The sequence below is a fragment of the Eupeodes corollae genome, chromosome 1 (assembly GCF_945859685.1).
Source record: "Eupeodes corollae chromosome 1, idEupCoro1.1, whole genome shotgun sequence".
In the NCBI taxonomy this organism is placed as follows: Eukaryota; Metazoa; Arthropoda; class Insecta; order Diptera; family Syrphidae; genus Eupeodes; species Eupeodes corollae.
Genome location: NC_079147.1, coordinates 182,697,212 through 182,722,924, shown reverse-complemented (window position 1 = coordinate 182,722,924; position 25,713 = coordinate 182,697,212). Strand labels below are relative to the sequence as shown.

The following is a 25,713-nucleotide window of genomic DNA, read 5'->3' as shown; positions in this document are numbered from 1 at the left end:
ATGTACAAAGTTTCGGGTTTTTAAAACGTTACAATTTATTTGTTATTACTTCTGTACAAGGAGATGCTTGTCGTACAAATGTATTACAATAGTCCTTCACTCTCTCTGACAATCGTAGGTTGTTTAAATTTTGGCACCAAGAAAAATTAGTCTGTTTAACTTTGTATTTTTGCCTGTACAAGCCATTTTTTAAACGCTCGCTCGATCCTTTCAAATTTAAACGTCGCTTTAGTATGTGTTGGGGTGCCTGCGGCGTGGCAGATCGGGTAGTTGGTGATTATCTAAAACTTGGTTTAGGTCAGCAACGCAACTTTATTGTCATGTTGAAGATCTTGTTTTGCCTCCTCGTGGTGGCCCCCGGGCAATGATTTGTGTATCCCTATATACATAAGTTAGCTAAAATTGCAAGGTTACGGAGATTAGCACTCTTCGTAACTGAACTCCATGGAAACTGAAATTACGCCTCGGATAATTAATGATAACTCGTTGACGACTTTTGGCTATTGTACCCGGACAAAGATTGGTTTCTGTAATGTGAGGATGCTTCTGGACGCAGGAAGTGCAGGTTCGCACAATGCCAGATTCCTCCAATTCTCTATTTTATGTGGTGCATGATGGATAAGGAAGAAGGAAAGGCTTATTAAAGGTTTCAGAGTAGAGTATGACCCGTCGCCATTATACAGTGTTACGCCCCGACGGAGCTCACATCTGATGAAGAGAAAGAATGCTTCTACAGTCAACTAGGATCCGCCTTCAACAACACTTATGGGTGACCACAATACTAAAGTTGATAGTAACAACAACGGGCTAAGGCATGTGACTTCTGCAACAGCAATGGCCTTGTGATTGGTGGCACTATGTTCGAACACAAACTGTGCCACACAATTAGCTGGGTGTCGACGAAATTTACCACTTCGCGATTAGTCGATGCTTTAGAAGCATTCTCTTGGATGTCCGAAACAGAACAAGGGCCGAAATGGGACTTGTCCGACCCATAACTTAATGATAGCTACCCTTAGATTGCGTACAGCTACAGTTCGAAGATCCAGCGGAATAACACGAGTCCCTAAATTCAACATCGCTAGTCTAAAGGATCCCACGACACGTCAACAATTCAGGGACCACCTGTCCGGAAACCGTACACGATGGTGGGTAGGCGTATTAGAGGCCCTATTCCCCTTAAGGGGTTCCCAACGGACTTAACAGTTGTGAGGTAAATAATTTTAGTTCTTATTGGAAATCAAAATTTGGAGAAAAACGCATCTGTACCTTTATTTAAATCCTTTTATGCGACTCATTTGTAAGTGACAAACATTTTTGAATAAATCTGTGAGTACTCCTTACATTTTTAAAACTTATGTGAAATAAAAAACTTCATGAAATTAAAGGTTTTGTCGTTAAAAATTGTCTTTTAAAAACGCCAAGAAACCTTGTTCCTCAGAAATGCGACAATATAGTATTTATAGTATTTATCGCTTATAAGAAACACGCTTATAAGAAAACCTCGCTTAGAAGAAACTTCATCAAAAGCACCGTGAACTTTCCCATATATTGTAATGTTGAATTGTATGTTTATAAGAAACACGCTTGTAAGAAATACACTGATAAAAGAAACATTTCTCAAACACAAACTTTTATTTTTCATGCAAAGTTGGTTGGATATAAGAAACTTGCAAACAAATCACAAAATTCAAAAAACATGAAAAATTCAAAAAAAAAACGATGCAAATGTCATTTATGCACATAATTATTTTTAACAAATTATTTTTTTGTCATACCTGCACACCTGCACTAGGGATCATCCACTTATTCAAATCACATTACCGAAAGTGTTTGGTTAGGAAGCAAATTCTTGCTCTAGAACTCGGTGATATGAAAAGTTTCTTACGAGAAATTAATTTACTAAATGCTTTGAAGATTGTAAAACGATCTTGGTGGCTTGTTACCCCGCAAACTATACAAAATTGCTTTAAAAATTCTGGAATTTTTAAAAGAAGCGAAGAAGACCAAGGTATGCACAATGTTTTGTTACATTATCTAAATTGGATTATGACATGAGTTTCCAATTCAAGATTTAATCGAGTGCAATGAACCAGCGGTATTTAACTTCGGTGAAAATTTAAAATGAAAATTGCTTTTGGGAGTTGGACGATACCGAAATTTTGAACGAAGTACGAGAAAGAATTTGAAAGAATTGACCAGCAAATCGAAGACGAACAATAAAAGGAGCAAATACCATGGCCAAAACCAACAAGAAATGAAGCTCTGCGTGCTTTTTTCGTTTTGAAAAGATATTTACATAGATGGTGATGATGACATCATACATAACATCGAAGATATTTTTGTCAAGAAGCGCAAGGAAGACTTGATTCAAACAACAATGGATGATTACCTATTTTGAAAAGTTAGGTAGATACATATAGACTTAAATAAGAATGCACAAAAGTACAAAAAGAACTGCGCTGTGAATTTTTTTATTTTCGTGTTTTTTCGTTTAATAAAATTAATTTATATGTATACTGATAAATTTTAAGACCGTGTTTAAATTGTGTCAATTATTTAGCCTAGGATAAATGTTTGGCATTCCAGGGTATATCCGTATAAGAAACTTGCTCTTATATCCGTATAAGAAACTTGTTTCTTATATCCGTATAAGAAACTTGTTTCTTATATCCGTTGTAAGGATATAAGAAAAACTCGGTTAAAAGAAACAAATATTGTGCAAATTTTGAGTTTCTTATAAGCGTTATGCACTGATTTATAAAAACAGGGTTCAATTTACGGATTAGATCCTTGTTCACTACAGTTTTTGTGTTTTTTCGTAACACAGAACCATGTGACTTTAATAACTTTTTATAGTGCAAGAAAGGTAGATTATATAACTTTTTATTTATTGTCTAGATGATAAATAATTCTGATTCATTTCTTAGTGACGATTTAATGTAACCGAAACGAAAACACTGTAATTGGTAAACTGACGATACAAATGTAATATAAAATAGTTTAAAAATAGCTTTATTATAGTCCCTTTCGTTTGACCTTATATATGAAGGCATAGAAACCGATTCGCTTAAGTTAAAAAAAATTATTAAAAATTCTTGAAGCCTTGAACATCTGAATTGCTTTTAAGATTTACTGATAATCTTAAGGCAAATGAACTTACAGTAGAACGGATCATGCACTACTTCTTAACACAAGACGAACTGACACAAATATTTCGTAAGCCTAACAATAAAAATAATAAGCGGCTTAGATAACATTCCGAAAATTGTCTTAAAACATATTCCAATCAAAATCATACGCCAATATTTCGTTATAAATATTTTATATCTTGCTAACTGTTACTTCCCGAGATGTTGGAAAACTTGAATGGTACTTCCAATAATAAAAAAGAAAAAGGATCCTTCTGATACTTCTAGCTATAGACCTGTCCTGGTTAATATCGGGACGATTTTTGAAATAGTTATTTGAAAGTCCATCCAGTTCGTGTGCGAAGAAAAGGAGTTAAGAGGAATCACTCAGGAATCTGAACGAACAACTCGCTTTTATTTAAACTCATACGGTACGAACTTCCACCCATCTTGTTAAAGTTATTTCATTAATAGTGAAACATATGAAAGTTGTTGTAACCAATGGACAAAACACTACAACCAAGGTTTTAAGTATAACCAATGGTTTGCCACAGGGCACTGTGTCGGCACCTCACTTGTTAAGTTTATATGTTTCTGACATACTAAGTGAAATCTATGGTTCGATAGCGTTTGCTGACGATAACACTTTGTATTCAAGTGGATCAAGAATTGGACATATTCAAACAGAATTGCAAAGAAAATTTGATAAGCTGCAATCATTCTGCTCGGAGTGGAAGCCCAATGAAACGCGGAAATTCAGATTTGAGACGAAATTGGAAAAAACCTAAAAAATAATAAACTTGGACGGTCTCCCCATCGAATCAAAGACTGTTGTGAAGTACCTGGGAGTCCATTTAGACAAATTTTTATACTATCATGATCACGTAAACAAATCATTTACAAAAGGCAAGAGCGGAATTTATGTCGCTTAAACGCCTTTTATTCTCCACCTATCTAATCCGATGTGAAGTTTATTTGCTTTCAAGCATTTATACGTCTAATTCTGACTTACGTGAGTGCAGTATGGTGGAATATTAATACGTCAAAAATCAAATGGGGTGGCGCAACAGTCCGTTGTGAACCAGGGCCTAGTGACTTACAACTCTCAACCATTCCTGTGTGCGAGTACTGTTGTCAGGAATGGAATATTAATACGTCGTATATGGAAAATCTTCGCATGTTCGAGAGAAAATGTCTTAGAACCTGCATGCAAATGTACAGAAGCTCACATTCTGACTTTCGGCATTACGTTTCGAAGAAGAAACTTTTGGATGCTTCCGGTGTGTCCAGAATTCACAATGTCATTCTGAACCTTGAGAGATCGGCAATCGTTGTTGAGAACTATCTTGTTTTTGGGTTGTTCTATTTTAACCCCGATTATTTCAAAAACACACTGACTAGTGGATTTATACCTCCCGAGGCTTTATTGTCCAACTCAATGAACGTACCGAAAATATACCATATGGCAAGAGCTAAATTTCGATCGTTGTTATCGCAAAAGATATTGGTGGCTAAAAATTTTTTTAGCACATATGTAAGTACATAGTAAGTAACATCATTTTCAAATGTACGGGAATTGTGTACTTGTTTTTGAGATATGCAAAAGGTTTAAACCAAGCTTACAAACTTGGGGCTATTTCCACATAAGTTCACAAAATAGTAGAAGGAAATGTGCCTAGTTTTGTTTTTATTTTTCGATTAGTTTTAGTTCTTAGGATGGATTTAAGAATAGAATTTGTTTTACCTTCTTGACCTAGAGAGTAAAACATTTTAAACATCTCCTTACGTTCTACTTTGCCGATATGTTTTTCACAATTAAATTTATAAGAATGTCTTATGAAAATTACTAACCCACTTAAGAAATAAAAATGTATAGGACAAACTACCCAAAAATGTTCAATAAAATTTGCACTATTTCAATCATCAAATTTTGAATTGAACTATGATAACACTTTTTGAAATACTATCGGTCAATTTCGAATTAATACGAAATAAGTCTCAAAGTTCACTTGGTTTTGTTTAAAAACAATGAATAAATTCTAAGCATTGGGGTTCTATCTAATGTGAAACAAAATGTCATATGGATGTTAAGACGCTTGTGACAAAAAATAAATAGACCAAAATAGACAGTTGAAGTCGAATAAGTACCACTTTATTAGCCTAATTTGATATATCTATGCTTATTAAGTTATCAAAGGAAGCTATTGTAATCGGTGCGATTTGTCGAATTGAAACTTTTGACATTTATCGTTAAACGTTTACGTTTCAAAATCCCTCGAGTCTAAATAAAAGACTTTTAGAAAGATGTCTGCGTGTGCACGTACGTTCGTACGTCCGTACGTTCACAAAGTTTTTTCGTAGTCCATTTATCAAGAACCAGTAGAAACAAATTTCGTTAAACATACAATGATGCAGGAAGATGCAAAAAGGACTCTCAAAAACATTGCGTGGGTGTTTTTTTTTACCATAGCAATTAAAAAAGGGTGCACATTTTGGTTAACCCAAAATATCTCACGAACCAATAACGCTAGGGACTTAAATTAAATTTTATATTAAAAGAAAGAAAGAAATATATTTTTAGAAAAAAATCCAATAAATGTTTTTTTTTTTTGAATCAAAAAGTCTGCACAAAATTTATCACCTCGAAAATTTTACGAACAAAAAATGATTTTATTTCCAAAATAATTTTGCGCAACGAAAAATAACAATTGGCAGTTTTTTTTGTAAAAAATAAAAAACCTAACAATACAGATTTACGACTCAAATATTATTTTAAAACATAGAGATATTGGCTTACAACTAATTTTATCTTCTTAGAAATGTTTTTATCAACTTTTGGTAAAGTTTTGAGCAAAATTGAATTTATAGTTTTGTTTACAAAAAATAAAAACCTAAACAAAAACACAATACTAAAACTCGGTAAAAATTTACTTTTGACTCAAATATGTATCTTTTCAAAATTTTAAAATATTAGCTTGAAACTATTTTTATCTCACAGAAAATATTGTTTTCGACATTTAGTATACATTTTTTATAAAAATCAGTTTTTTGAAAAAGTACAGGTAGTTTTCAAATTCATTTAAAAAGAATAGCGTTGATACTTATCTAGTTCTTGGAACAGACCTGTGTACCATAAGTTTGATGGATTGCTTTACAAACTGCTTAAAACACCAGAATAAGAACCTAAGGACTTCTCCTGCAATCCTAACCATAACTCGCACGCAGTTTGTGAGTTGTAATACACTAGGCCCTGACTCTCAACGAGCTTTTGGACTATCTTATTTATTTAATTTTTATGAAGCAAGCTTACACTTAGTTTTTTTTTTTAATACTAAAATTAAAGAGCACAGGCAAATTTTTGAAAGCCTTATGATGAGTATAACTTTGAGTCTAAATATTAAAGGGGTGAACTTGTTCAGATTACCGAAAACAGAATGAGGATTATAAAATTTTCTTTTTAAAAAAATTATTCGAATTTCCAAGGCATGTAAAGGTTTTAATCAGAGTTTGAAATTAAATGTGTAAAAATGTATCGGGTGGTCGTTTTACTATTTATTCACAAAACTCTCATAAGTAGTTTCATTGCTATCAATTTTAACATTCAAGCCCGAAATGTTATAAAAATACCTAATTATTTATGTTATAAAAATACCTAATTATTTGAAACAAGATTCAAAACCAAAAATTTTGAGATCTGTTTAGGGATTACTTTCAAAAGCATTAATCTAGTTTTTTTTGCGAAAAAAAACAATAAGTAATATACTTTTACGCGGTCTATCAAAAAACTTTTCAGAACGTTTATAAAAAAATATTACAAAGTTTATGTGAATTGAATATTTTTATTAAGTAACTCTTGACGAATTTCTCCCTGAAGCGATAGTAGATTATTAGTCATTTGTTCAATATAAGAATTGATTTCTAAAATTTTAGCACGATTTCTTTCCAGCTCGTTTCTGAAAAAAAACAACAATAAAAAAAAAATTACGAATATAATATCCTTTTTCAAAACATACTTTTGTAATTCTTTTATCAAATCCGTAACGAAATTTTTACTTCTCACAACTAAACGATCTTCACGTTCATCGATCTTTTGCACGTGATGATCTTTCATACCAACCACAAAATTATTCAAAGCATCTTTATCCTCCAAACAAATCTTCAATCCTTCGGGAACATCATTAAACAATCCTGTGGCTAATTTAATACCAATGTATTGCTGAACCAGTTCGCTGAGGTTTTCCGAGAAGTGAACAGCAACATCTCGAATTTTGGCAAAAAAAATTTGTTCTTGTTCCACAAACTTAGATATCATTTCTTGAATATTTCGTTCGAAGAATGCTGTTGATTCCTGCGTTTACCAAAGAGGATACAAATTAGTTTAAAAAGATTTCCAAAAAGTAGAAATTGAAGTATTTACCATAATACTTTCATACAAATGCAACTCATCACCCATTAATGTCTGCCAGATATCGTTTGTTTTCTCATGAAACTTTAACGAAATAGTTTGAAACTGTTCAAGCAGGGCAACAGATTCTAGGGAATCTTCGTCTTCACCCTTCAAAGACCTAGTTTCCAATTGTCTCAGGCAATGGGCAGCATCTTTGAAGGCCTCATCTATAACAAGAACATATTCATCGATAATCTTGTGCCCAGACTTTTGAATTTGCATTTGTCCTTCTTTAACACTTTGCATGTACAAATCGATTTCTTTTTTTCGTTCTTCGAATTTGACAAGTCCTAGGTTGAAGATTTCCTGTGTTATATCAAAGAAGTCACTTCGATATTCGGACATCAGATCATCGATGCTATCGCCACCGATTTGAATTAAGACTCGACCATCTTCATCGTTCTGCCACAGAGATTCGAAGAGTTGATGCTCGTTCAGGTATTCAACGAAGCTGCTAGAAAATCGAAGTTCACCTTCGAGTTCTTTGGCTTTGTGATTTCGAATTCTAATTTCTTCTTCTTCGGCTGCTTCGATTTCCCGAAGTTCACGACTTTAAAAATGATATTCTTTATTAATGATTAAATTTACATTAAATCGTTCTCAACTTCTTACATAAACTTTTGCTTTCCAGCTTCTCTTGCAGAATCTTCAATATAAGCATATTCATAATATTTGACATCTGGCAATAGAGCAGCAATATAAGTTACCAATGGATAACCCAATGTTCGACAAACAGGGTTGCCTTCCATGTTGAAAACACTGAGTTTTTTCAAAAATCTCATACGTTCTAACTACATTGGTATAAAATTGAGATTTCTTTAAATAATATTTGCTCTTTATACAAAACGAACGGAACTCACCCCCTTCAATGATTCAATCTTGTTATTTCCTAAACTGAAGATTACCAAATTTTCCAAAGCATCAAAGCCTTCAATATCAGTGATTAAATTGTTGTACAAACTAAGGACTTCGAGATTCTTAAGAGTGTCCAAATGTTCAATTTTCTCAATGTAATTGAAGGATAGATTGAGTTCTTTCAATGAGGTAAGCATTCCAATATGTTCGATAACTTCAATTTTGTTGCAGTTTAGACCGAGTTTGGTGAGATTGGGCATCATCCAGAGATGATCAATACGTAAAATGTCTGAAATTATTGTAATTTTGGAAAGACATAATGTTTGAAAGAAACAGGAGCTTTAAATTATGGTGATAGTGCTAGCTAGTGCAATTTCAACAACGATTACAAACCTTTTCTACTACATTCAATTTTCTTAGAAAAAATTGGCTTAGCTTGTGGGTAGGTTGACAACGATAGTTAGCTCTTTCGATTACCAGTAAAGCTTAGATTTATGTATATATAAACAAACAAATATTTAAAAAAATGTAAAAGCTGAACGGTAAAAATTTTCAATCCATTTTAGTAAAGGTTCTGATCAGCTGGCCGATCAATTTCAAAGTTTGTTGAATCCAACAGAAGGGAAACTCTTTTTCAATGCGCTACTCCTGGTTTTAAAAATGGAGCTCTATGCTGCAATAAGACACCAAGAAGTGATTTCAGCTGTAATGGAACTTAAAGAAGGGAAAGCATGCGGACCGAATGGCATAGCAGCAGAATTTTATAAGTATGGCACAGCAGAGCTAATCAACCGACTTACAACTATATATAACAATGTCATGGAAATCGGAATCATAAAACTAGAATTCAAGGAGTCCATCATTTTCCCGATTCATAAGAAAGGGAGCTTGGCCGAGGTGTCTAATTTTAGAGGAATATCATTTTTAAATGCTTCATATAAAATATTCACGCTGGTTTTGCAAAAACGTTTCAATAAATGGATAGAAGACAACAAGCTCTTAAAGGAGTTTAAAGCAGGCTTTAGGATAGGTTATTTGACTGTTGTACACATTTGTACCCTTAAAAGTATCGCAGAAACATTCCTGAATAAAGACAAGAAGCTATATACGTTCTTCGTTGACTTAGAATCTACATTTGATATGATCGAGAGACATTATCTACAAGCTGTATAGTAACGGAATGTCATGGAAGTTCGGAAGAGTTATTCAGAATCTATATGCAGATAAACGGTGATTTTTTAAGAGCTTGAGAACTTTAAAAAAAAAAACGCATTAAATTTGCAAAATCTCATCGATTCTTTATTTGAAATGTTAGATTGGTCCATGACATTTACTTTTTGAAGATAATTTCATTTAAATGTTGACCGCGGCTGCGTCTTAGGTGGTCCATTCGGAAAGTCCAATTTTGGGTAACTTTTTCGTGCATTTCGGCCGGAATAGCCCGAATTTCTTCGGAAATGTTGTCTTCCAAAGCTGGAATAATTGCTGGCTTATTTGTGTAGACTTTAGACTTGACGTAGCCCCACAAAAAATAGTCTAAAGGCACCAAATCGCATGATCTTGGTGGCCAACTTACCGGTCCATTCCTTGAGATGAATTGTTCTCCGAAGTTTTCCCTCAAAATGGCCATAGAATCGCGAGCTGTGTGGCATGTAGCGCCATCTTGTTGAAACACCTGTCAACCAAGTTCAGTTCTTCCATTTTTGGCATTAAAAAGTTTGTTAGCATTGAACGACAGCGATCGCCATTCACCGTAACGTTGCGTCCAACAGCATCTTTGAAAAAATACGGTCCAATGATTCCACCAGCGTAAAAACCACACCAAACAGTGCATTTTTCGGGATGCATGGGCTCTGGTTGCTCTTCACTCCGAATGCGGCAATTTTGCTTATTTACGTAGCCATTCAACCAAAAATAAGCCTCATCGCTGAACAAAGTTTGTCGATAAAAAAGCGGATTTTCTGCCAACTTTTCTAGGGCCCATTCACTGAAAATTCGACGTTGTGGCAGATCGTTCGGCTTCAGTTCTTGCACGAGCTGTATTTTATACGGTTTTACACCAAGACCTTTGCGTAAAATCTTCCATGTGGTCGAATAACACAAACCCAATTGCTGCGAACGGCGACGAATCGACATTTCACGGTCTTCAGCAACACACTCAGAAACAGACGCAATATTCTCTTCTGTACGCACTGTACGCATTCGTGTGGTTGGTTTAATGTCCAATAAAGTAAACTGAGTGCGAAACTTGGTCACAATCGCATTAATTGTTTGCTCACTTGGTCGATTATGTAGACCATAAATCGGACGTAAAGCGCGAAACACATTTCGAACCGAACACTGATTTTGGTAATAAAATTCAATAATTTGCAAGCGTTGCTCGTTAGTAAGTCTATTCATGATGAAATGTCAAAGCATATTGAGCATCTTTCTCTTTGACACCATGTCTGAAATCCCGCGTGATCTGTCAAATACTAATGCATGAAAATCCTAACCTCAAAAAAAAATCACCCTTTACAATTGCTAAGGTAAGGAAAGGAGAAGAGTTGTCAAGGGGCTTAAAACACCATCGGGAGTCAGACAAGGCTGTACATTGAGTCCATGTCTGTTCGCTTTGTTTATTAAAGATCTTACAGACCTCTTATCAGGTGGCATAGACTTCGCCAAACAAATAATAAAAGCATTGCTGTTTGCGGACGACATTGCTCTTTTGGCAGCATCACCTGAATCATTGCAGTTAATGACAAACCGCCTGTATCAATATTGTCACCTTTGGAGATTGATGGTTAACCTTAATAAGTCCAAAATTTTGATTTTTAAACGAGGAGGAGGCCTAAATTCGGCGAAAGAAAAATGGTTCTATAATGGAGATGTCATTGAAGTTGTCGCGGAATTCAAATACCTTAGAGCTCAAGTAACCAAAGAGCATGGAAATTCACCTAAGAGAGAAACAAGTTAAGGTTAAAGGTTTAATTATTGCAACTTATGGAAAAAATGTTTTTCTAACAAAAGTATAGCACATAGAAGCAAGGTCATGATATTTGAGTCTGTCATGTTTTAAGCGACATAAACTTGGGGAACAAAACAATTGAGAAACTTCTCCGATACTTTATTAAGCGAATTTGTAGACTGCCATAAAATACACCCAACTATGTTATTATTTTGAAATAAGAATTATCACCTGCGAGGTGTGTTCAAAAAGTATCGGGAATTTTTAAATTTCGCTGGTCTGGAGAGTCCGGAGGTCAAAATTTGTTTCGTATTGTGTTGGTATACATGTCCCTAGAGTATAATGCAATTTTCAGCTATATTCACTGTTTACTTTGTCTGTGGTACTTGCTAAAAGGTTCGACGTGTTTTTATGAAAAATCGCTCAGAAGCTGTTAAATGACGTCAACGACAATCTAAGTTTGCTTGAAAGGGTCATAACTGGTGATGAAACATGGGTGTACGCGTACGGCTATGATATCGAAACCAAAGCACAATTTTCCACTTGGAAGCATCCAAGTCACCAACGAACAAAGCACGTCAAGTTCGATCAAATGCTGATTTCCGCAGTGGACGTAAAACGACGAGAGAAATACTTAAATGACGCCTCAGGATCATCAGGCAGCTCTGCTGTCAACTAAATCACAACTTGGAAGAGGGGAATTATTTTAGGGCCGATAATAGCATTGTTGAAATTCAATGATGGTTAAATTGAGAGGTGAAGTTATGCAGCTGAATTTTATACCTCACAGAGATGACTTACCAATTATAAACTCATTGTGCAATTTAAAGAAAAGGGAAGATGTTTTACACTTTTTTGGAAGGCAGACGGCAGTAAGTAGATGCTTTTTGTTTGTAAACTTTATAAATAAACTTTTAATCAACGTTATCAAAATAAAAACTAATCTAATCTGATCTAAACAAATCTAATCTATATAAACAAATATGCATTGGCGTAGACTTTAACTTCAAAATTTGATTGGTATTTATCACCTCTTCGAGGAAATAACACGGTCAGGAAACATTCTTTGCAAAATTAGGAACTGTAAATGCAAAATTGTCTCCAGTTTTTAGTACGTTTTAACAATTTTAATGCGTTTTTGAAGTGTGTGCCATTACATTTTTAGTAAGAACGCAATTCTTACTTGGCAAATGTCAACCAACGCAATGTACCAAGAAATATTGAATTATAGACCAAAAGCTTAGCGCTAATTTTTGGAGTGTAAAGAGTTGATATTAAAATTACAGGTAATCTTAGTAAAGGTGATAACAGAAACGACCGTCAGCCCATTTCCCAGAATGGAGGAAAATCACTTCAAATGCGTTGTATCTAAACGTCTATCGTTGATTTCAAATATGGGAATTTCGGGGACTTTTTTAAGACTTTAGTGCAAAAGGAAAATTTTGTGAATCCAAAATTTGAATAGAAAAGTTGACATTTTTAAAAGTTTGAGATCTTTAGAATCTAAATTAAAGGTTCTCAGGGAGATGTGTGTGTCTCTGTGTGTAAGAACATACGGCAGTCCGTTCGTCCACTTAACCTTCTTTCTTCGGCCATGTCTTAAGAATCAGTGAAGATTTCGATTTCAAATAATTAAATTAAAAACATCAAAATATGCAGAAACGACTTTTCAAAAAATTTGATTCATTCCAAATACCTCTCGAAATAATAACGCTTGTGACTTCAGTGTGTTGATTTGGAGAAAAAAACATCTAATGTTTTATGTTTTGTTAAAAATGTATTTTCAACTCGAATATCTTGGCAAAAATTTAAGATATTGCCTCTAAACTAATTTTATTTATGTAATAATAAATACTGTTTTTTCACATTTGGTAAAATCAATTTTTTTTCTTAAGAAATAAAAACTTTCCAAATGTCATTAAATTTGGTAAAAATTGATTTTCCACTGAACATCTTCGAAACAAAAATAGTTATTGAAATGAAACTTATATTTTAGTTAACTTTCGAGGTAATTTTCGACGCATTTTTAATGAGAACGCAGGATGATATGGACTTAATTTTTTTACATACAATTTTGCGGTTTAAAAAGTATATGGCTGGAATTTGACATCTGTCAAACTATGTTGTCAAACTAATTTTGTTTGTGGGTCGAAAGTCTGACATTTACGAAAATGGTGACAAAAACAGTGATCCTGCCACAGTCACATATCGTGCTTTAATCGTCAAACTACACAAGGAATTGCCAAAATTGTGAAGAAATTTGAAGTTTGATACAGATATTGTAAGGCCTGTGCATCATTGTTCACTCGTACCACTGAAAATATGGCTGCTGTAAGTGAAAGTGTTGCCGAAGACCCGAATGTGCCGATTCCTCGTCGTTCTCAGGAATTAGGACTGTTTTAGGGCACATTATGGCGTATTCTGTATTTGGATCTACATCCTTACAAAGTCCAGCTCAACGACTTAGATACGTCGGCGGTGGACGGATATTTTTCGAATAAAATTTTCTTCATTTCACTCGGTGGTTATGTTAATATACAGAATTGTCTTATTTGGGGTTCTGAGAGTCCTCAAGTAGGTAATTGAAGAAAGGCCATTAAATCCACAAAAAGTCACTGATGGTGCGCTCTTTGGTCCGGCCGGCGTGGTGTGATTGGGCCTTACATCTTCGAAACCGACGATAGATAAACTGTCGACGTCCACTTGGAGCGTTATGGTCATATGATAACCTACTTTTTTTGCCTGCTATTGAAAAATAGGACTTGGAGAATATGTGGTTTTAACAAGGTGCCATATGCCACACAACTCGAGCGAATATGGCTTTATTGCAAGAGACATTTCCTGACCGCGTAATTTCTCGTCGTTGCGATATGAACTGGCCTAAAAGAGCATGCTATTTGACACCCCTGGACTTTTTTTTCGGGATGCGTGAAAGACCGTGTTTGCTGTTTATGCATATATTTTATCTCACACAAACAAATCAATACTATATTGAAAGATTAAGTTCCGAGATTCGAATTTCGTCTTAAAATTTTTCAGATCGCATCCTTTTAAAAATACTAAAGATACACCAAAAACGTGGTTTTAATGAATACATTTGAACTTTATGTTAAGTGCTGATTTCAAATCGTACTAAGATTGTAACTACAATTTTTACATTTTTGCAATATATTTCAAAAACTTGATGCTGTAGCCCTGTTTGGAGATACAGATTCTTTAAAGAACAAAAATTCTTTTTTTTTGAAAGACTATTGAAGTATTAATGGCTCCTAGTTTCTTTGAGATTTATATGAGACAGGTGAAATCTAACAAATTATGTGGATTTTTAGAGAATTATATATATTAAATAAAACTATGTAAATATTTTAAAAGAAAATTAAATACGGGAATTATAGATTTGGAAAACCATCACGAATTTTTGTTAAAAAAAAAATTTTTTTCATACATTTATAAATATAGCTTAAAAAAGTCTTAATAATAATTTCAAAAAACAGTTTAGAAAACCTCACAAAAACAAATGAAATGTTTCATTTTCGTTCAATTTGATATTGATAACATTGGTTATGCCTTAAATTAAAGATGCATTCCTTAAGATCGTCTAAGATGCACATTCTAATCAGGAGAAGTGTTCTGATATAGCAATTGCAACCAAAACGTCGTTTTCATTTAGTTATCATTTCAACCTCAGAATCGGAAAAATTACCATTTTAAACGCTCCCGCCCTATCATCACCTGCCAGACGGTTGAATTTGATGCAATGGTCCACATATCCACTCCACTCCCAAAATTTGCTACCGGCTGCTCTTAGACTTAAAGTATTCCAAAAACTTAATGTTAATTTTTTAGTCAGGTTACAACTAAAGATGTCAAAAACCATAGAAAAAGTATAATTTGACTGAAAGCTACATAAACTTGTTGACCAGTGAACCAAAAAACTTGAACATAATACAAAGTCTTCAATAACAAGACAACTGTTTTAGATAAGATAAAAGCCAGAGTCTAAACGCTACATAAGCTACATTCCAAGTGCATCTTAAAACAAAACAATTTCAAAATTTAGTATGGACTGCCTTTAAATTTTTAAGAACTGTCTTTTATGCACCACTCATAGAAGACAAGAAATAAACCAAGAAATACTCACTTAAAAACTCTAACCTCAAGACCGTAATTTTCTCATATCGAATTGGTTCCAATTGATGCAGTCTCAATGCTTCACCTTTATATCCCTCTTCTGAATATGATTTTTCTATCATCTCCTTGCTTATAACACCCGGTTCAATTTCCGGATAGATTATTTCTTTTAAAGTGTCCATTTCTTCTTGATTTTCTTGCTCCTTCTTGAATCCCTTTTTGCCTTTGTTTTAAAAAACAACTTTTCACTCTTCAAAACCTTGAATTTAAATAAAACAGCTGAATTTAAATATTGCGACTCTATAATGAAGTTTGTCCTCCATTTCTGAACTGAAATCGTATATTTAAATTGTTTTGTTTGGGTCACCATCGCACCTTGAGTCTTGGCCAAGTTGCCAAGGCTACGGTCGTTAAAGAAACTTTAGTGCGTAAGCGCTGAAACAACTTCAACCATATAAACCCATATTCATAGCTCACCCCCTTCTTTCTAGGTGTTCTTTTTTCTTTTTGTAGTTGCCTTCGCCTGTCAGTGTTGAATGGAAAAGAAGTTCTGACCAGGTGTATCTAACATTACAAACGTTACGAACGTCTAAATCGGATCGGATCGGATTGTTGTTTAAACAAAATCTCCGTCTTGATTTTTTCTCGGATAGAAAAATTAAACTTTAAACAGAAACAAAACTAAATAAAAATGTCCCAAAGTTGAAGTTCAAATCAGTTTTAATTTTCAATCATCAGAGTATTGAAAATTACATATTCGTCAAAGTGAATTTTTATTTAGTAATTGCAAAGCTGAAACGAATCGAAATTAATTTTGCATCCAATCGATAGGAAAATAAAATCGAGTAAGAGAAAATTTAAGTCGAAAAGTGGTATATGGCCAGTGGCGTCGTCGTTCGGGTGGCGGGTGGCACGGTCTTGTAGTGTGGTGTTGTGTGGTCTTGACGGTCGTGGGGCTATAAGCTATATAAAAAGAGAAAAAAAAATGCGATTGCATGACTTTTGCAGCTTGTGTTTATTTTTTTTTTAATTTTAATTTTCGTCTCAGCTAATAGATACAAAACCATTTGATTAAATATTGTCTTATTTTATATCAAAGTGTGGTAAACCAGTCATTTCGTTGATTATTGGCACCTGATGGTTTTTTTTTTGTTGAAGAGGCGTGAGGAGTGCGTAGCAATCAAGACTTAATCTGGGTCACGTAAACCAACGGATACGCGTGGATTCGTTAAAGAATGGGGTTACCTATGCACACAGAACACTCATATCTCTTTTCTTTAATGTCAAACATATTAACTAAACCTTTAAGGATGTCGATAGTCATCAGAACAGTGGAAGGGATAAAAATTGGCTCTAAATAAATCAAGGACCGAAGGAGAAATTCTTTGAATAGGCGGAATTTTAAATTCTTTCATGTGCTCCATTTTTTCTTTTATTTCAAGTTACTTATATGTTGGCATTTTGTTGGAAGCCAAATAAGTTATACCTTCTTCTAATGAGGACATTGAAGGATTGTGTGCCAATTGAAAGAACTTGTAGTTACCGTTAAAACAATTGTATAGCTACGAAAATCTAAAACCATTTTGTTGTATCTTCAAGGACATCACTGATTTTTATTTATACCGCATTATGGTAACACGTTTAGAGTCAAACCTGGTCACGGAAGGAGGCCATATGGGTATTATAGTTGTAAAAGTAAGGTTTTCAATGGACAAAAAGAGTAGATTCAGACAATATAAGAGACTTCCAATTGCAGTCAAATGCATTCTTTTTTTTTTTTTTTTTTTATATCCGATGGAAATCTTCAAAAGACACTCGGTAAGAATCGGTACCGAGTAGTGTGGGACTCTTACCGCACTAAAACCACCGGTGAATCAGGACCAATCTATGAAAGATCGACAAATGATTTTTATTTCTTAATTTTTAAAATCGCATTGGGGGAAGTTTAAGGTTATAACACTTTCCCGTAGCTTTTAGCCCATCAGCTCATGAGGCTTGGTTCTTCTTAATCTCCGAACATTGTCTCGTACATTTAATACGGTCTCCATTTCAGAGTTAGTATGACTTTGCAGCCGCTTATTGTGTGATACAGCGTGTTTCTTAACCACTTCTGTAACCATTTCAATTTGAAGGTCACGATGTAGATCGCTATTTCTTATATACCAAGGGGCATTTATTATTCCACGAAGGACCTTGCTTTGGAATTTTTGGATGGGTTCAGCATTTGTTTTCTTTGTACAGCCCCATAGTTGGATGCCATATGTCCAAACGGGTTTCAATACTTGCTTATATAACATTAGTTTGTTCTGGATAGATAGGTCAGAGTTCTTTCCTATTAACCAGTACATTTTTCTGTACTTCAAGTTTAGTTCTTCTCTTTTCTTTTTGATGTGTTCTTTCCATTTAAGCTTTGCATCCAAATTCATTCCAAGGTATTTGGCGGTATTGGAGTAAGGTACTTCTGTACTGTTTATAAAAATTGGAACATTGTTTATGTTTTTGTTTGTAAAGTTTATATGCGTCGATTTTGTTTCGTTTAATTTGATACGCCATTTGTGCGTCCAATCACTAACTTTATCGACTGCATTTTGCAATTTTTGTGTAGCCTTCGTAACGGATTTATCTGGCACCAATATTGCAGTATCATCAGCAAAGGTGGCCATGATAGCGTTGATGTCCACTGGAATATCCCTTGTATATAACAGATACAGGGTTGGTCCTAGGACACTTCCTTGTGGTACACCGGCTTCAATTTTCTTAAGTTCCGAGTAATTTTGGTCGTACCGTACTCTAAAGAGTCGGTTCGTAATGTAGGATTTCAGTATTTCGTAGTACTGCCTGGGGAAGTCCCTATGCAGTTTGTACTCAAGTCCCAAGTGCCAAACCTTGTCAAAAGCTTGAGCAACATCTAAGAATACAGACGAGCATACTTGTTTTTCTTCAAGTGCCTTTTCCACAACATCCGTAATTCGATGCACTTGGTCTATCGTGGAATGTTTATTTCTAAATCCAAACTGATGGCTCAGAATTAGTCTTCTTTCTTCAATTATTTTGTTAAGCCTTTTAAGTAGCAGTTTTTCAAAAACTTTTGCCATGATTGGTATAAGCGATATTGGTCTGTAAGATGTAACTTCTGTTGGTGGCTTACCTTGTTTAGGTATAACAATGACTTCCGCAATTTTCCAATGATGTGGCACATATCTTAGATTAAGGCATGCGTTTATTATAAATTGGAGTTTCTTGAAGGCTATAAGAGGCATTTCTTTCAGAACCTGAGCAGTTATAAGATCGTACCCTGGTGATTTTTTGTTTGACAGCTTATGTTGACACATGCTTCTTACTTCTTTGAGCGTGACAAAAGGTATTTCACATTCGTCGTTTCTGTCAACAAACTGTAAGGGATCTGTAGCTGTGCTTGCTGAGAATGGCTTGAAAACATTCGCGAGATGTTCCGCAAAGAGATCAGCCTTTTGTTTCGGGTTTCCGATCCATTTACCATCTTGAGATTTTATCGGCGGGTTTTGTGTCTGAGGTCTTTTTAGGCGCTTAGTTGCTTTCCATAAGGAGTATTCTGTAGAAGCATCCGTCGTCAGACTTTTCAGGAATCTACTTAGTGAATCATTTTTAAACTCACAGATTCTTTTTTTTAATTCGTTGTTAAGACGGTTAAAAACTACCTTATCATCTGGGAATCTCGTGGATTGCCATTTTCTTCTAGCTCTTCTTTTTTCCAATATCAACTCCTTTATTTCGATAGGATATTTTATTTCTTTTTCTCTCGCATTCGAAATAGTTTGAGTACTTTCTTCTGCAGCCTGCTGCACATCAGCAATAAATTGTTCTACTTCATGATCAATTTGTTCAATTGTTTGCATAGGGGATCTTAGGTTTATAAAATTTTCAAGTTTGTCTCTGAATTCGTTCCAGTTTGTTCTGTTATTCACGAGCTTGGGATTACTTTTTTCTATTATTTCTGTTTCGCTCAGTGATAAAATTACTGGAGTATGATCTGATGATAAATCATAATTACCTTCGACACTTATATGATTTCGTTTAATACCTTTAACTACGAAAAAGTCTATAAGGTCTGGTATTTTGTTAGTATCAGATGGCCAATATGTTGGCGAACCAGAAGAATAAAATTCGCAGTTGTATTTTCGGCCTGCTTGGTATAGCCGTTTACCTTTTGTTGTTATGAGCCTAGATCCCCATTGGGTGTGTTTAGCATTGAAGTCGCCACCAACAAGGAAGTTATGTCCTAACAAATGTAGGAGTTCTGCATAGTCTTCTTCAGTTGGAGAGCGCCTCGGAGGGCAGTATATAGCTGCTATTTTGAATTCTTTCTTTTTTATACCAATACTAATTGTTGTTACTTGCATGTTTTCTTTAGTAAACTTTGGTTCTTCAAAGTGTGTTAAGCACTTTTTTATAAGTATTGCTGATCCTCCCCTAGCTTTGTCAGCTGGGTGCGGAGCGTGATAACATGTATAGTTTGGTAATTTATTATCAAGATTTTGTTCAATAGCGAGGTGGGTTTCGGACACCAAACAAATGTCTATATGCTCTATGTCTAAAAAGATGTTTAGTTCTGATACATGCTGTAAGAGACCGTTTGCATTCCATGTTGCGATTTTGAGTGTTCTGTCCATCATTGTTTTTTAAGAGCGACTTCTTCGCTTAGCTGTTTTATGTTTAAATCTTGTTGGTCAATCCTTTTCAGGATGAGTTCCAGCATTTCTTTTATAGAAGTTTCCTCATTCTTCCGCACATTTTTTACAATCTGGGAATAGGATTTATTTTCATCACTTTTGCTTAGTGCAATTGCTTTTCCCGGTTGATTTTTAGTAATGTTATCGACCGTTACTTTTTTGCTTTCAACTACTGGTTTTGTGTTGGTTGAGTTTCTAAACTTGTTCCCAGTTTTGTTTTTTCTTTTTGTGTCTTGGAACTTTTTTGCTACTCTGTAACTTGCAGGATGATTGCCTTGACAATTAACACATTTCGCTTTCTGTTCTCTGCCCATGGGACAGTTTTTGGTTGCATGTCTGCCTTCACATTTAACACAAGCGAACTCGCGATTGCAGTATTTTTGTGTATGCCCAAAGGCTTGAAAGCGCTTACATTGTGGAACACTTTTCGACTTTCGCAGTGGTTCAATTTTGACAACTATGCCCATAATTGATTTAATACTGTAAATCTTATCGAGACTTTCTTTATTTTCAAACGTGAGCATAAATAAAGGTAGAGATCTCTTTTTTGTCGTTGATACCCCAGTGGAGTCTTTTACTATCTCATTTTTAATAAGATTATTGGCATCGAGAGCTTGAAAGCCTTTTTGTATAAGGTCTTCGACAATTTCTTTGGCAACACATGAAGAGTGAAGGCCTCTTGCTACTACTTTTATCGATCTTGTAGCTTTATTTTCGTACGAGTGCCACTGAATTTTCTTTTTGTTCAATTCTTCAGTGACAGATCTATACGCATCGGCGTCTTCAACAATGACTTTCCAATTGTCTTTATTGTATGATGTATATTTACATGCCTTATTCGTGCATTTTTCTACTATGCTCTTTAGCTCGCCAAACATTGCCAATCCGGAGATCATAATTGGGGGTGGGGCAGTTTGCCTGGTACCTTTAACGTGAGACTTATTTTGGGGTAAATCTCTTATTTCTTTATTGGATGCTCTCATTTTTGTAGCAGTATCTGATTTTGAACCTGTTTGCTGACATTTTATAACAGCCTCTGGGCTACTCTCTGCTTTTCGTTTCTTTGACTTACGTTTATTTCGGTTTCCTTCAGTTTCAAGGAGGAGCATTCTTTGAGCACAAAATAAGGCCAAAGGCCATGTATGGATAGTGTTCACCCTATTGTTCTGAAGAAGTGTTCTTCAACACTGGAAAACCCACTGCGTAAGCTTCTCCATCTTTCCTACTCTACAGGTCTTTTTCCGAGCGGATGGAAAACAGTATTTTACTAGCCAATCCCTAAAAAATGTGAATCATGGTCCCCCTCGAATTATCGTCCAATAGCACTCACGTCCGTTCCTTCTTTCCATGTTCATTGAAATGCTGATTAATTATAAGCTTAAGAAATATCTTAGCGAATGGAAGCTTCTTATTGACCGGAAATATGGCTTTCGTGGCAGTAGGTCCACTGGCGATCTCATGTTTTATCTCAACGAACAGTGGAACAAATCCTTACATCGTTTTGGAGAAATTGAGATTTTGTACTTGATATTTCAAAAGCACTTGATAGAGTTTGGCTCCAAGCTCTCTCATCGAAAATGAGTGCTTTTGGTATTGATGATATTCTGATATGATATTTTTGTATTGATGACATTCTTCTTGGTTGGATAAGAAACTACCTTTCCAATCGTTTCAATTTGGAAACTAATATAATAAATGCTGGTGTTTTCAGGGCTCCGTTTTGTATCCGACTATCTTCCATATATTCAAAAATGATCTCTTGTATGTCATTTCTAATCCATTAAACTGTTTTGCTGACAATAGTACCTTCGGCTTTTCATATTCATTTTTAGATTCACATCCTTCTACTTCGGATGTTGAACTTTAACGGCAGCGTATGTTAAGCTCAGTAAATTCCTATTTCGACAGTATTGTCCAATGGGGAATTATTAGCCGTGTAGAATTTAATGTTTCAAAACTTCAATGCTGTCTTCTGTCGTCAAAGCGTAATCCACTATTGATGCCACTATCCATGAGTGGCACTTGCAACCAGGAAACGAATCAACTTTTAGCACTCGATATGTGTAACACATCAGATTACCGCTTATGGAATGGTCACATATTCGATTTTGCCAAAAAAAAACTGCAAGGTGGTTAGGATTTCTCTGACGGTGCAAGAAATGTGTCACCTCTTCTGATCTGGCTGTAATTTACAAAGCCTTCACTCGTCTAGAACATGAATACAACTGGTATATTTGGGCAGGTGCTCCTAAAACTAGTTAAAGTATTTTGGACAGGATCCAAAAAAAGCTTTAAAATGTATAGAACCAATTAGGTCACTCGAACACCGCCGCAATGTTTCATGTCTTTCTTTGTTCTACCTGTATTTTTATAAACAGTGTTCTGTAGAATAAGTTGCTTACCCCCACCCTAAAACAGTTCAGCCTTAAAACTCGTATTTCTAGGAACGCACGTCGTTTTAACCTTGAGCTCAATTTAGGACGTACTGTCAGAAAAAGAGATTCTTTATTTAATCGTACATGAAAAATGTGGAATGCTTTACCCAACTTAGTTTTTCCTTTCATTTTGATATTTGTTATATTTAAAACCAAATTGCACCGGTATCTTATCTTTAATTCCTCCCTATTTTCATAAAGCTCGGACTGTGTTTAAACTACAAGCATGTTAAGGGTATTATTATCTCCTTGAGTGCCCGTTAATTAAAAAATGGCAGCTAGTTAATAATTCACATGTAATTAATATCAAACTTATAACTTTACTTTGACTATTCTATACTTGCAGAAAGTACCAACAATATTATTATCTACGAAAAAACTTATTCACACCGATTAGAATTTGCGATAAGTAGCCTTGCGAAGCGAGTCAAATGTCAATTTTGACATTTCTATCATATTACAAATGTCAAAAACTAGCTCCTAACTCATATCTACTCACGTAGGATTCTGATATTGGCTTGATTACACAGTCCATCATAACTGTGTTTTGTATTGTAAAGAAATAGACCTTATTTCTTTTCCAATATGACAATAATCCTTTTCACAAAACTTTTAATACAATTTTGAAGGAAACAAATGCATACATTCCCGTTTTCAGTTAAATGAAAAAACATGATTAGTTAAAGTTTTGGCAAAAGTAGACTTAGATTGATTGCAAGGGACTTAACTTTTCCAATTAAGTTGCATCAATTGGAAAGCATTTTTTTGGCAGCTGGATTATCAGGAAATAGACACTTCCTTTCCGTTTAAATGATATGCGTTGCCTGAACCATTTTTTTAATCGTAGAAATGTAAAACATTCCCTCAATTAATTTAAAATGTACGAATTCTGACATTAAAGAAATGCTGAATCTAATTGTGAAAATTCTATTGAATATCGGAGTTATAATTGATCATCAAGTGTCCAAATGAGAATTTCGTTCAATATCTATCACAACAGATGAACATTGGATTAATACGATTTTCAATGCAAAAAATCCTTTATCCCTTTAATTCCACGCACGAACTGACAAATCTTAAAAAGGGACATAGTGAAGACCCTGTAGAACTCTGTAAACTGCTAGCGAAAATACTATCGTAGTTTCTAGATCTAAAAGTAAAACGTACTAAACACAAACGAGACGAATTGCCTCGTGGAGTCTTGGGTGGGTTGAGTGATTTAGAATTTGAATAGACAGATGTCACTTTTGAAACTATAATTTGTTGACATTTGATAACTTAAAAGTACGCCATTGCTAAAAAATCGCAACACACGCTTTAAACCTATTTAAGTTCAGTACTAAATGGAGACAAATTAGCAGTCGTGGTTTCCTTAGTGCAAACATTTATGTCTATGTGTAAATAGTCAACAATTGAACCAATAGCTTAAAGATAAAATTCGTGACGTTATGGTGAACGTACAGACGCATAAGTGTGAATTGGTCATACAAAATTTCACAAAAAGAAAATGGTACATCAGCAATATTCATGGCGGCCGATATACTTTTCAATATATTTTTCTTGGCAATGAAATAATTATCCGTTGACATTAGGATAGGAAGTTATTTTAGGTAGAAATGTCGATCTCAAGGCAACCTAGCCTGAGATCCAATTAGCGCTGTAGTGCGCCGTTTTCGGTCCGATTTTTTTTATTGAAATTTTAAACATGTTTCGACGTTTGATTTACCTCAAAAGCAGCTGTGAATATTACAGGTTTGTCTATTCCTTGTCAACCTTTGGAATTAGGCACTAAAAATAAACTTAACTTAAGGCTTTTTAAGTTCAGTTAACACAATAAATCAGAGAAGTGCGGATCCAGTCTTTTAATAAGGGCCGAGGGAGGGGTTGGTTCACACACTTAGATTTGTCTCTTAACCTTACATTTACATATTTCAATTGTTAAAATGGCAACATTAGTTATCAAACTATTTTAGAACACTGTTGTCCAGCATTTAATTTGGATAACTCCCTTTAGATGAAAGCATTCCAAGATTCCATCAATTTTCTGGATATGCCATTATTAAAAGCTAAAACACAATAGTTTAACGCAGAAATTCAAGAAATGGATTTGAAACGTAGCTATTTTTCGAAAAATAAAATATACTTTTCTTGTTTCCATTTCTATTAATGCGAAGTAGTAGTTTTTTCGGACTCAATTTTCGGGAGTCTATTATCATTATTGCTATCAGTCTGCTTAATCGTATTTTAGCAACAAAACTTAAAAATTGGAGACAGAAAAATGCTTGTTTCCTGTACATAATTTCTCTACAAGATTAAATTAAAACAAATTAAGGTAACCATTCAAAAATTATTCGTTTCAAAACTTTTATATCAATAAATATGAAGCGTTTATTATGTTTTTCAATTAGCCATTAGTTTAACAAAAGTGTCACTTTTCCAGTTTTTGGGACATTTTGATATTACTGAAACTCGTGTTTAAATCTCAGTTCTAGAGCATCCAAAGCAAATTAACTTCAAAAGTAGATATATTAAATTTTTATTTATCAATCAACAAGAACTTGCACAGAAAAAGAAGATTATCGAAATCGATCCATTAGTTTTTGAGAAACCTAAAAAAATGAAGGTTTTATAAAGGGAACCCTTCTGGAACAACACCAAAAGATGTTCTTAGAAAGAAGCCAAATTAAGAATACAAAATTTAGAGAAAGTTTTAAGAAATCAAATCTTTTAAAATTGACGATTTCTTACTAAAGGTTTCTTGTCAAGAACCTAAATATTTGCTCTTTTTCTTAGAAACAAATTTTATAAAAGTAATTTAAAGTTTTTCTAAATTCTACATTCAGTGAAAACACAAATTTGAGTTGTTATTGACAGTAAACCTCTTTTTGGGCAATATCGTTAAATTACTAACAAATCTTTAGATGAAATATTTTCTTATACAACTTGACTGTATTAGCTTTATGACTCATATGACCCCCCCTGGATCGTCCACTGGTCAAAAGATGATGAATTTGTGCTGTGTTCTTGTAATAGGAATGAATATCCGATTCATATT

The 25,713-nt window shown here is 34.4% G+C and overlaps 2 protein-coding genes across 6 annotated transcripts in view; one reads left to right on the top strand and one right to left on the bottom strand.

The window, feature by feature from the left end:
- Nucleotides 1–6,950: 6,950 nt before the first annotated feature.
- Nucleotides 6,951–16,256, bottom strand: LOC129939516 (dynein regulatory complex subunit 3). 2 transcript variants are annotated; one of them, XM_056047554.1, is made up of 7 exons: nucleotides 15,992–16,256; nucleotides 15,525–15,773; nucleotides 8,439–8,722; nucleotides 8,191–8,369; nucleotides 7,549–8,128; nucleotides 7,145–7,479; nucleotides 6,951–7,084 (listed from the first exon to the last, which is right to left on the bottom strand). In XM_056047554.1, the coding sequence occupies exons 2-7, from the start codon at nucleotides 15,694–15,696 to the stop codon at nucleotides 6,952–6,954; spliced, it is 1,683 nt and encodes a 560-aa protein (XP_055903529.1). In that variant the 5' UTR covers nucleotides 15,697–15,773; nucleotides 15,992–16,256; the 3' UTR covers nucleotide 6,951. The 2 variants fall into 2 exon arrangements, with proteins under 2 accessions (XP_055903529.1, XP_055903528.1); XM_056047553.1 differs by lacking the exon at nucleotides 15,992–16,256 and having other exon boundaries at nucleotides 15,525–15,844.
- Nucleotides 16,222–25,713, top strand: part of LOC129939515 (serine/threonine-protein kinase dyf-5) — a 25,109-nt gene continuing 15,617 nt past the window's right edge. For 3 of the 4 annotated variants that reach the window (XM_056047551.1, XM_056047548.1, XM_056047552.1), the window contains exon 1: nucleotides 16,222–16,359. The gene's annotated coding sequence lies outside the window, so the exon portion shown is untranslated. Of the gene's footprint in view, nucleotides 16,360–16,405; nucleotides 16,618–25,713 lie in introns of those variants that run through there. The other variant, XM_056047549.1, reaches the window with a different exon arrangement.

Excerpts from the sequence above, each read along its gene's own strand:
- LOC129939516 (XM_056047554.1), bottom strand. The coding sequence starts at position 15,696 with ATGGACACTTTAAAAGAAATAATCTATCCGGAAATTGAACCGGGTGTT. Across the intron at positions 7,480-7,548 it reads ATTTGTATGAAAGTATTATG|GAATCAACAGCATTCTTCGA; the intron begins GTAAATACTTCA and ends TGGTAAACGCAG. Across the intron at positions 7,085-7,144 it reads TTGATAAAAGAATTACAAAA|AAACGAGCTGGAAAGAAATC; the intron begins GTATGTTTTGAA and ends GTTTTTTTTCAG.